The sequence below is a fragment of the Phaenicophaeus curvirostris genome, chromosome 3, assembly GCF_032191515.1.
Source record: "Phaenicophaeus curvirostris isolate KB17595 chromosome 3, BPBGC_Pcur_1.0, whole genome shotgun sequence".
Lineage (NCBI taxonomy): Eukaryota > Metazoa > Chordata > Aves > Cuculiformes > Cuculidae > Phaenicophaeus > Phaenicophaeus curvirostris.
In genome coordinates, this window is record NC_091394.1 from 95,084,185 (window position 1) to 95,096,337 (window position 12,153).

Genomic DNA, 12,153 nt, shown 5'->3' on the forward strand with positions numbered 1-12,153 from the left:
ACCAGAACGAGAGGCATCGATCTAGAGATTGACCGCAGCTGTTTATAGAAGAGCTCATCAGCTGCTTCTCCTTGGTTGGGTGGTCTGTAACAGACTCCCATCACAAAATCTACCTTCTGGTGGGCTCCTCTGATTTTGACCCACAGGCACTCAACCTCCTCATCTCCACAATCCATCTCAGTGATGTCCAAGTCCTCCCTTACAAAGAGGGCTACCCCACCTCCTCTCCTACCCTTCCTGTCCCGCCTGAAAAGCTTATACCCCACCATAGTCGTACTCCAGTTATATGAGTCGTCCCACCACGTTTCCGTGATGGCAACAACATCATAGGCCCCTTGCCCTACGACAGCTTCCAGCTCTTCCTTCTTATTTCCCATGCTGCGTGCATTGGTGTAAATGCACTTCAGCTGAGCTGCTGAGCCTTCAGCCCTCCTAGAGGGAACAGGGTTCGTTCCCAACTGCCTGGTAACTGGATCAGTTGACACCAGAGTGCCTGCATCTCCCTTAACACCCCGAGGTGTGTTCTCCCCCACTTTTTGTGCGGTGAGGTACTGGTGGTCCTCGCCCGCGCACCCTCTCCCAATCACCAATTCCCCACATCCAGGCTCATTCCTGTCTAGCCTGGGCTCAACCCCCTCCCCCTTCACATCTAGTTTAAAGCTCGATTTATGAGCTTGGCTAGGTTTCTGGCAAGGGCTTTAGCCCCCCTAGGAGACCCATGTGTCCCGCCCTTAGTGAGAAAGCCTGGGGGTGCGTGAGCCCCCCCATGATCAAAAAAACCAAAGCCCCTCTCCTCGCACCAGGCTCGGAGCCAGGTATTAAGCGAATTCTTCCTCCTGGCTTCCCCCTCCTCTCTATTTAGCATTGGGATGGAGCAGAATACTACTTGTGCCCCAGAGCCCTCCATCACTTTCCCAATTGCCCTGAAGCCATTCTTGATGGCTTTGGCCTTTTTGTTTGTTAGGTCATCATTACCAGTTTGGACTACTATCAAAGGATAGTAGTCCGTCTCGTGAACCAGGGAAGGAAGTTTTCTAGCTACCTCCTTCCCTGATGCACCTGGCAAGCAGCAGACCTCTCTGTAGAGCGGGTCCGGTGTGCAGATGGGTCCCTCCGTTCCTTTTAGGAGGGAGTCCCCTACAACAATCACCCTCCTCTTCTTCTTGATGGAGGATGTTTTTATCTTTTTCTGAGAATGGTGCAGCCTAGGGAAGGATTCTAGGCTGTGGGAGCCACCATCCTCAGGGCTGGATTCCACCTGCAGCACCTGGTACTTGTTCACCAGGGGGATCTGGGGCTTTGCTGTATGGGTGAGGGGAGTAGGTTTCCTTCCTCTGGCAGGAACTTGCTGCCATTCCCCATCTCTTGTAACCCCAACCTTGCAGCTTGCAGGTGGATGATGTTTGGACACTCCAGCCCCATCAGGCTGCTGAGTTAGTGAGAGGGCCCTGCTCCACTGGTCAATCTCCCTCTCACACTCCCTGATGGTCCTCAGTCTCTTCACCTCCTCTCTTAGCTCCTTCACCATGTGAAGGAGTTCCCCCACTCAAGCGCAGCTTTCACAAGTGGGGCCAGGACCAGAGGCACGAGCCGGTGTGGGAGGGGGGCACTGCCTGCAGCCCAGGGTCTGGGTAGCTGCATGCACCCACTGTGGCTCTGTCTGGGTGGCAGCATCCACCCTGCCTGCTGCAGCACACGGAGCAGCTTTAATCTTCTGCCGGGTGGCCACCATGGTCCTTGGTGTCTTCTGTCTAGTCTCTAGGTCCTCTCTGCGCCCTGCTTTCTCGCCCTGCCCACTGAAACTGCCGCTCAAACTGCCCCACACCTCTTTGCCACACTCCCCTTCGCGGTGCTCCCAGGGGCGCAGTTTAAATCTCCCGCGGTAGCTGCCGGGACCGCCCCCTCCCGTCAGGCACCGCGCGGGACCGGCGTGTGGGGCTGTCAGGACCCCCGCCTGGGTTTTTTATTTTTTCTGGGATTTTCCCGGCTCCGGGAAGCTCCCACCGCCTCAAAAAGTCCACCCCACCACAGAACTCACCGTCCTGCTGCTAGATGCTGCCGAAGAAGCGTCTTGATACAAGATGTAGTTAAGTGGTGACACAAGAAGTAGTTACTATTACAAAAAGTGGAATATTTTGATTTAAACTAGAGTTTAGTTTTCATGCAAGTAACCGTATTTTTTGAAAGCAAGAATGTCACTCTGAGAGCATGGTTTTTATGGCATTTTTTTCCAAACAATGTCTTTCCAGACACGGTTACACTTTTTGTTCTTTTGGAGATGATAACTTTTTGTATTAAGTATGATCAGTGCTGAACAGATTTCTCTTCTTCTGCCATCACCTGTTTGCAGTCTTTTTCTCAAATGCAAGGTCAAGCGAAGAGCTGGGTCCAGCTCCAAATGAGCAAGAGATTTGATTGTTGTGATGTTCACAATAACATTAATATTTGGAAATTAATGGAACATGCATAAGACCTCTGGGAAAACTTATCCACATGCATGTAAGTAGGAGATTTATAATGCAACCAGCTTTCGTCTCGCTGCACGTGGTTGATGGAGATCGCTGCTTCATGTTGCTGGATGAGGGAAAGGCTGTGGATGTGGTCTTCCTGGACTTCAGCAAAGCCTTTGACACAGTTTCTCACAGCGTTCTGCTTGAGAAACTGTCAGCCTCTGGCCTGGACAGGCGCACACTCTCCTGGGTGGAAAACTGGTTGGATGGCCGGGCCCAGAGAGTGGTGGGAAATGGTGTGAAATCCAGCTGGAGGCCAGTGACAAGTGGGGTTCCCCAGGGCTCAGTGCTGGGTCCAGCCCTGTTCAATATCTTGATCAATGATCTGGATGAAGGCATCGAGTGCACCCTTAGCAAGTTTGCGGACAACACTAAGCTGGGTGGAAGTGTCGATCTGCTGGAGGGTCGGGAGGCTCTGCAAAGGGATCTGAACAGGCTGGACCGCTGGGCTGAGTCCAGTGGCATGAGGTTTAACAAGGCCAAATGCCGGGTCCTGCACTTGGGGCACAACAACCCTGTGCAGTGCTACAGACTAGGAGAAGTCTGGCTGAAAAGCTGCCTGGAGGAGAGGGACCTGGGTGTGTTGGTTGACAGCGACTGAACATGAGCCAGCAGTGTGCCCAGGTGGCCAAGAAGGCCAATGGCATCTTGGCTTGGATCAGAAACGGCGTGACCAGCAGGTCCAGGGAGGTTATTCTCCCTCTGTACTCGGCACTGGTGAGACCGCTCCTCGAATACTGTGTTCAGTTCTGGGTCCCTCACCACAAGAAGGATGTTGAGGCTCTGGAGCGAGTCCAGAGAAGAGCAACAAAACTGGTGAAGGGGCTGGAGAGCAGGTCTTTCGAGGAACGGCTGAGAGAGCTGGGGTTGTTTAGCCTGGAGAAGAGGAGGCTGAGAGGAGACCTCATTGCTCTCTACAACTACCTGAATGGAGGTTGTAGAGAGGAGGGTGCTGGCCTCTTCTCCCAAGTGACAGGGGACAGGACAAGAGGGAATGGCCTCAAGCACCACCAGGGGAGGTTTAGGCTGGACATTAGGAAAAAATTTTCACAGAAAGGGTCATTGGGCACTGGCAGAGGCTGCCCAGGGAGGTGGTTGATTCACCTTCCCTGGAGGTGTTTAAGGCACGGGTGGATGAGGTGCTAAGGGATATGGTTTAGTGTTTGATAGGAACGGTTGGACTTGATGATCCGGTGGGTCTCTTCCAACCTGGTGATTCTATGATTCTATGATTCTATGTTGCCCCGGCCTGATAAAGGATGCTTCCTTTCTGAAACCGCAATATGGGACTCGAGAGACTTTATTTGCCGGCATTTCCAGCATCACTGAGCCCTCAGCCCGAAGTCCCCGCGCGCCTTCCCCGGCAGCGGGAGGTGAAGGGTTAAGCCCCGCCCCGCCCACCAGTCACCTCCTGCCATTCTGATTGGACAAAGCTCTCAGAGCGAGGGCAAAGGCAGCCAATCAAAACACCGCGTTGCTGTCAGGGGCTGGGCGGACTGCTGCCGCGGGAGCGCGCGAGCCGGGTCCCACCTAGCGGTAGGAGCAAGGTTCTGATTGGCCACAGAAGTCAGAGCGACGGGGAGCTCAGCCAATCAACGTGCGTGCTGCCTTAAGGGGCGGGGCGAACTCTGTCCGGCCGTAGGGAAGGCGCCGCGGCGGACTGCGTTTTGATTGGTCACCGACCTCCGAGCGACGGGTGGCGCACCCAATCAAACCTCGGTGTTGCGGCGAGGGGGCGGGGCGTAGCCGAGGGAGGAGGAACCGCCGCAGTTTGATTGGCCACCCGTGCCGGGGGTGGGGGGGAGGCGTGGCCAGTCAAAGCGCGGCGCTGGCGGGAGGGGGCGGGGCCGAGCGGGACGGAGCCGCCGCCGCCGCCGGGTCGCGGAGTCGCCGCGGGGCCATGGAGGACGCGCTGCCCGCGGGGCTGCTGGAGGTCTGCCTGCTGGTCGGCGTGACCAGGGAGCGGGTGCGGACGCTGCTGCAGGTGAGCGGGGTGCGGGCCGGGCTCGGGGCGGGGAAGCCGCGGGGTCGCCTTCTTGCTGTTCTCGTCGGATGGAGAATAGGGGCGGTAAAGGAAACTTGTTTTCATGGAATCACAGAATCACTAGGTTGGAAATGACCCACAGGATCAGCGAGTCCAGCCATTCCAATCTGCCACTAAACGATGTCCCTGAGCACCTCGTCCACCCTTCTTTTAAACACCTCCAGGGAAGGTGAATCAACCACCTCCCTGGGCAGCCTGTTCCAGTGCCCAATGACCCTTTCTGTGAAGAATTTTTTCCTAATGTCCAGCCTAAACCTCCCCTGGCAGAGCTTGAGGCCATTCCCTCTTGTCCTGTCCCCTGTCACTTGGGAGAAGAGGCCAGCACCCTCCTCTCCACAACCTCCTTTCAAGTAGTTGTAGAGAGCAATGAGGTCTCCTCTCAGCCTCCTCTTCTCCAGGCTAAACACCCCCAGCTCTCTCAGCCACTCCTCATAAGGCCTGTTCTCCAGCCCCTTCACCAGCTTTGTTGCTCTTCTCTGGACTCGTTCCAGAGCCTCAACATCCTTCTTGTGGTGAGGGGCCCAGAACTGAACACAGTATTCGAGGAGCGGTCTCACCAGTGCCGAGTACAGAGGGAGAATAACCTCCCTGGACCTGCTGGTCACGCTGTTTCTGATCCAAGCCAAGATGCCATTGGCCTTCTTGGCCACCTGGGCACACTGCTGGCTCATGTTCAGTCGGCTGTCAACCAACACCCCCAGGTCCCTCTCCTCCAGGCAGCTTTCTAGCCAGACTTCCCCCAGTCTGTAGCACTGCATAGGGTTGTTGTGCCCCAAGTGCAGGACCCGGCATTTGGCCTTGTTAAAATGGAATGGTTTCGATTGGAAGGGACCTTAAAGCCCATCCAGTTCCACCCCCCCTGCCATGGGCAGGAAGACCTTGCACTGGATCAGGTTGCTCAAAGCCTCATCCAACCTGGCCTTGAACACTTCCAGGGATGGGTCATCCACAGTTTCTCTGAGCGACCTCTGCCAGTGCTTCACCACCCTCAGAGGGAAACATTTCTTCCTAATATCTCATCTAAATCTTCTCTCTTTCAGTTTAAAACCATTACACCTCGTCCTATCCCTCCACACCCTGATAAAAAGCCTCCCCACAGCTTTCCTGTAGACCCCTTGAAGTAATGGAAGGCTGCTCTAAGTCTCCGCAGAGCCTTCTTTTCTCCAGGCTGAACAACCCCAGCTCTCAGCCTGTCCTCCTACGGAAGGTCTTCCAGCTCTGATAATCTTCGTGGCTTTCTTTGGTCTCACTCTAACAGATCCATGTCTTTCCTGTGCTGAGGACTCCAGAACTGGAAACAGGGCTCAAGGCAGGGTATCATGAGAGTAGAGTAGAGGGGCAGAATTACCACCCTCGCCCTGCTAGTTTTGACAGGAGATCCTCAGCAAAGTGGGGGTAATTTGGTAGCAGCATGAAGGAATTTCACTTTTTCTCTTTAAGTAATTTCACTTTTTCTGAGCTGAGATGGAGAATGCAGCATAGCTTTATATAAGCAGAAACAGCAAAATATTTGAACAATGCACATCCTTTACTTGGTGATATCCCATTTCCTGTCTTCCGTTGGAGATAAAAACTAATGATAAGGCAATAAAACTCGTTAACTTCTATCCTTAGGACAACACAAGGCCTAAATCCCTGTACTGAGATAAAGCTCAGCGAGTACTCTGAATTTGGCAGAGCATCAACAGTTCATATAAGGCAGAAGTCGATGGGTTGGTTTCTGCTTTGAAGATGTGGTTTACGATTTGTTTATGACTGTAACCGCTTCACATGTGAGTTAGCAGTTAAAGTCCTCTTCCTGATTTTGCTTTGTTAAAATGTGCTGGTTGTTTTGTTAGCTAACTAGGAGCTGCCCCGCTGTGGTTCCAGCGCGTGCTGAAAAGCCAAGCTGCTCCCAGGATCTCGGTTGTCTTGCTTGAACTTGAATTTGATTGTGTGCTCTAATAGCATCAGATAAAGACGTCTTTGTTAAACTTGTTGCTGCTCACTCACTCAGGAGATGCCTTTCACTGATGTGAAAGCTTCCTAAGTGATACCAGCAAATTACAGAATCATTTAGGTTGGGAAAAACCTTTAATATTGAGTCAAATTCCAGCATCTTATTCATGTGTACGTTCAACTTGGGGAAGTAGTTGTGCCATCAGTGTCACCACCAGGCTTTTGAACTCGGTCTGTGTGTGTTGTGAGGGAAGTAAACCCAAAAGAAGGGGGGTTTCTTTTTCATTTCAGTCTGCTCAGCTTGGTCTCATTCCTTCAAAAAAATTCATAGAACAAAAAATAAGAAATTGTTTACAAATAGTAGAAGCCATTCCATTATTCTGATTGCACTACAGTGTTATTTCTTTGCTCACAGTTTGAAATAGGTGTCAGAATGGAAAGTGGTCCCTACGCTGGTTGATATTAACTATAGTAACGCTCCTGCAAGCTGCTACACCTCAGGAGTTTCAATCACTCCCTTAAAGCAGGTTTACAGATTTATTCCACTTCCTGATCCTTCTGTAGCACTGTCTACGTGAGGAAACAGTAGAATATGTTTTGTGTGTAGCTTCTGTGAATGTGGAAAGCAGAGACCTTATTGAGAGAAAATAAGAACATTTCAGTGGAAAGTAGTGAACCTCTGCTGATATTTACAGATAAAACACCAGGGCAAAAACTATAGAAATATTAATGTTGGAAAAGACCTCCTAGGTCATCAAGTCCAACCGTCAGCCCAACACCATTGTACCTACTAAACCACGTCCCAAAAAACTTGATAGTGCTTCAGATCTTGGCCTCAAAAGCATGTTGGTGCATTTTTAACTTTATTGTGATACAGGGTAATAAGGTCAATCAAGTCAGCGAGAACATGATATAAACAACTCCCAAAGTGAGAGAAGTCATACATGACCGTCCTGTTGATAATTAGAATTCCAGAAACAAAACTACAGTTTTGCATTGAAGCTCATGAAAGCGAACTCTCTGGGCTTGATGTCCAGGTCGAGACTGGTGATAAGTGGCATTCCGCAGGGATTGATATTGGGACCAGTGTCGTTTAAATTCCTTGTCGCAGACATGGACAGTGCGATTGAGGGCACCCTTAGCAAGTTTGCTCATGACACCAAGCTGAGTAGCATGGTCAACATGCTGGAGGGAAGGGATGCCATCCAGAGGGAGTTAGACAGGCTTGAGAGGTGGATCTGTGCAAACCTCATGAGGTGCAGGGTCCCAGTGCGAGGTCCTGCACCTGGGTTGGGGCCATCCCAAGCACAAATACAGGCTGGACAGAGAATGGATTGAGAGCAGCCCTGAAAAGAAGGACTTGGGGTGTTAATGGGTAAGAAGCACAACATGAGCCAGCAATATATGTGTGCAGCCCAGAAAGCCAACCATATCCTGGGCTGCATCAAAAGAAGTGACCAGCAGGGCAAGGGAAGGGACTCTGTCCCTCTGCTCTGCTCCCCTGAGACCTCACCTAGAGTCCTGTGTTCAGTTCTCGAGTCCTCAGCACAGGAAGTATGTGAATCCATTGGAGTGAGTCCAGAGAAGGCCACAAAGATGATCAGAGGGCTGGAGCAGCTCTCATGTTAGGACAGGCTGAGAGAGTTGGGGTGGTTTAGCCTGGAGGAGAGATGGCTGTGGGGAGACCTTATAGCTGCCTTCCAGTACTTCATGGGGGCTCTGGGAAAGCTGAGGAGGTGCTTTTTATCAGGAATAAAGAGTGACAGGACGAGGGGGAACATTTTTAATCTGAAAGAGGGGAGATTTAGATTTGGATGAGGCTTTGAGCAGCCTGATCCAGTGGGAGGTGTCTCTGCTCATGGCTGGGGGGTTTGGAAAGAGCTGATCGTTAAAGTCCCTTCTGACACAAACCATTCTATGATTCAATGATTGTTCTATGATTATTGCCGAGCTAATTGTCACTGTTAAGATTTCGATTTGAAGAGATCAAAGGCTGCTGCTTTTAGCTAGAGCTGACTTTTTTTTGTTGGAAGAGTGCGTTTTGTAAGAATGAGATGTACAGTAGTAAAGATCATATAGCCATCTTTGATAAGAATTCTTTCCTCCAAGTTATCTTCAGCTACAAAGCTGGGTTTGGATATGGGAAGTGCGACGTGCAAGCTGTCTGCAAGACATCTCAGATCTTCTGATTGGCTCCATTGCTGGGTTCTGTATGTGCCCACCACAGTCAGTGGTGCAGATCTTGGCTCATACAGTGTCTGCATTGTGCTTGCTGGCCCTGCTGGTTCAGACAGAACCGCCAAATCTGTTTAATTTTCTCCTGTCATGCCCTTGGGTGTCAAGTTTTGCCAAGGAAATGAAGTGTAATCCAGCTGAGCGCTGGTTATTAGGGGAATGGAAGCAATTATTACTACTACTGTTGTTACTCAACACTTTTGATGTCATCTCTGGAGTACTTTCCCAAACTTGGGTACCTTAATACCGGAGAACTGCTGACAGGTGGGAGTGAGGCTAGAAGAAGCTGAGCTGTATGAGGGCTGGAGCACAAGGGGAGAAGAATCTCCTTCCTAAGGGATTTCTGAAACTGAACTGAATGAAATCCAGAGCAACCTGATCTAACTTCAAAGAAATCATAGACTCATAGAATACTTTGGGTTGGAAGGGACCTCCTTTACAGGTCATCCTGTCCAACACCCCTGCAGTAAACAGGGACATCCTTAACTAGATAAAATTGCTCAGATCCTGATCCAACGTGATCTTGAATGTTTCCAGGGATGGGGCCTCCACTACCTCCCTGGGCAACCTGTTCTGGTCTTTCACCACTCTCACTGTGTCCAGTCTAAATCTGCCCTCCCTTAGTGTCAAAACATTATTCCTTGTCCTGTCACAACAGGTCTTGCTAAAATGTCTGTTCCCATTTTCCTGTAGCCCCCTGGAAGTACTGGAAGGCTGCTACAAAGCGTGCCTGGAGCCTTCTCTTCTCCAGGCTGAACAACCCTAGCTCTCTCAGGCTGTATTTGTAGGAGAGGTGTTTCAGCTTTCTGATCATCTTCGTGGCTTCCTCTGGACTGTCTCCAACAGCTCCATGTCCTTGCTGTGCTGAGAGCCACAGAGCTGGATGCAAGACTCCTGGTGTAGTCACACAAGAGCAGAGCAGAGGGACAGAATCACCTCACCTCCCTTGCTTGACCTGCTGGTCACACTTCTTTTGATGCAGTCCAGGATATGGTTGGTCTTAATGGTTATCATTGCTTTGAGCAAAGGGTTGCACTAGAACCTCCAGAGGTCCTCTCCAACCTAGGTTTTCTAAGGCTTCTAACTTTTCTCTGCCCGATTTCTCCTTAAAGAAGCCGGTTCTTTCATGACATTCACAATGAAATTAACTTTTTCAGTGATGGGAAGAGGAGAATGAGATGAAGGAGGTTCAGGCTTGACATCAGGAAAAAATATTTCATGGAAAGGGTCATTGGGCAACTGGAACAGGCTGCCCAGGGGGGTGGTTGAGTCACCTTCCCTGGAGGTGTTTAGAAGATGGGTGGATGAGGTGCTGAGGGATATAGTTTAGTGGTTGATAGGAATGGTTGGACTCGATGATCCAATGGGTCCTTTCCAACCTAGTGACTCTATGTTTCTATGAAATGACGAGTAGCTGACATCACACACTGATCTGTGATTTCAACACTCTTGTTTGTGTCTAAAATAGGGAAGTAATTCTGAAAAGTCTGTCTCTTGTCTGTGTCCTGCACAGCACTGTTGTTACAGGAAAATAATCAGTAAATGGGGATGGAATAAAATCCCAGACTTCTGAAATCTTGCAGAATTACAGGAAAGAAAAGGCATCAGTGTTTATAAGAAGCTATGTATGTTGCAAGGACATTTGATAGTAAAAAGCAACAGAAGAGAAGTGTTTTGAAATGAAGAAGTAATAGTAGAAGCAGAGAATATAAGATGTTCAAAGAGTAATGGAAACCAATTAATGTTGCTGCCTATTCACTCTCCCTGAACTGAAAGGGTAAGAAAGTACAACTTCGGCTGCAGATGTTAATATGAGCTGACTTGAGTGCTGCTGACTGAGTCACTGGGTCAGCAGCAGCGCTGACAGTGCTGTTCTTTGAGGGGAAAAAGTGGTGTTCAATGCCTCTGTTACAGTTCAAGACATCAAGGAGCTGCTGTTTTAGAAGCTGTTAAACTTTGATGCTCTCAAATTGCTGGCTGTCATCCAGCACTTGATATCACAGAGATGCCTTCAATGTAAGCCAGGGAGCTGCCCTGTCAAAGCAACTCTGTATGAAAACCTCTGCCGGGCAAATCGACCAAGTTGAGATTGCTACTGTTTGAGTAGGTCTGTGTTTTTCTTGCACAGCCGCCTCAGGGCTGAGCCTTAATTCTTAATTTCCTTCTGGAATGTTTAGCTGTATGTTGTTTTGAGAGTCATCATGTTGGATTTATCTGCATTTTCAGTATCTTCACTTGAAATGTACATGAGCTGCCATCAAAGGAAAACAGCACTTGGAGTTTTTAGCATGGCAGGATATGGCACTCAGTACCTAGATTTGTAACGTGCTTTTTAAAGTCATTGCTATCTCTTAAATGTACTGAAAAAAAACAACAGATGTGATCTCTTGGCATTTCTGTAAAGCCTTTGACACAGTCCCCCACAACATCCTTCTCTCTAAATTGGAGAGATTTAGATTTGATGGGTGGACAGTACGGTGGATAAGAAACTGGTTTGGATGGTTGTACTCAGAGAGTAGTGGTCCATGGCTCAAAGTCCAGATGGAGATCCATGACAAGTGGTGTCCCTCAGGGGTCTGTACTGGGACTGGTGCTGTTTAATATCTTCATCAATGATATAGACAGTGAGATTGGGTGCACCTTCAGCAAGTTTACAGATGACACCAAGCTAAGTGGTGCAGTTGCCGCACCGGTAGGACAGGTGGACAGGCTGGAGAAGTGGGCCTGTGCAAACCTCGTGGTGTTCAACAAGGCCAAGTGCAAGGTCCTACACCTAGGTTGGGGCAATCTGCGGTTTCAATACAGGATGGGGGATGATGTGATTGACAGCTGCCCTGTGGAGAAGGACTTGGGGTTGCTGGTTGATGAGAAGCTTGACATGAGCCAGCAATGTGCGCTTACAACCATATCCTGGGCTGCATCAAAAGAAGCATGGCCGGCAGGTCAAGGGAGGGGATTCTGCTCCTCTGTTCCTCTCTTGTGAGACCTTATCTGGAGTGTTGTGTCCAGTTCTGGAATCCTCAACAAAAGGAGGATGTGGAACTGTTGGAATGGGTCTAGAGGAGGGCTACAAAGATAATCAGAGGGCTGGAGCACCTCCCGTATGAGGACAGGCTGAGAGAGTTGGGCTTGTTCAGCCTGAAGAAGAGAAGGCTCCGAGGAGACCTTATAGTGACCTTCCAGTACCTGAAAGGAGCTACAAGAAGGCTGTAGAGGTACTGTTTACAAAGGCTTGTAGTGATAGGACGAGGGGCAATGGGTCTAAACTGGAGAGGGACAGATTTAGACTAGACATAAGGAGGGATTTCTTCACTGTGAGAGTGATGAGGCGCTGGCACAGCCTGCCCAGGGAAGCTGTGGCTGCCCCATCCCTGGAGGTGTTCAACGCCAGGCTGGATGGGGCCTTGGGCAGCCTGATCTAGTGGG

The 12,153-nt window shown here is 50.0% G+C and overlaps 1 protein-coding gene across 1 annotated transcript in view; it reads left to right on the forward strand.

The window, feature by feature from the left end:
• The first annotated feature begins 4,383 nt into the window (after window positions 1-4,383).
• The window catches only part of DENND3 (DENN domain containing 3), a 53,358-nt gene continuing 45,588 nt past the window's right edge, over window positions 4,384-12,153 (forward strand). Inside the window, exon 1 of the mRNA XM_069854707.1 lies at window positions 4,384-4,494. Within this exon, the coding sequence (XP_069710808.1) occupies window positions 4,411-4,494 (84 nt within the window). The 5' untranslated portion in view covers window positions 4,384-4,410. The remainder of the gene's footprint in view (window positions 4,495-12,153) is intronic.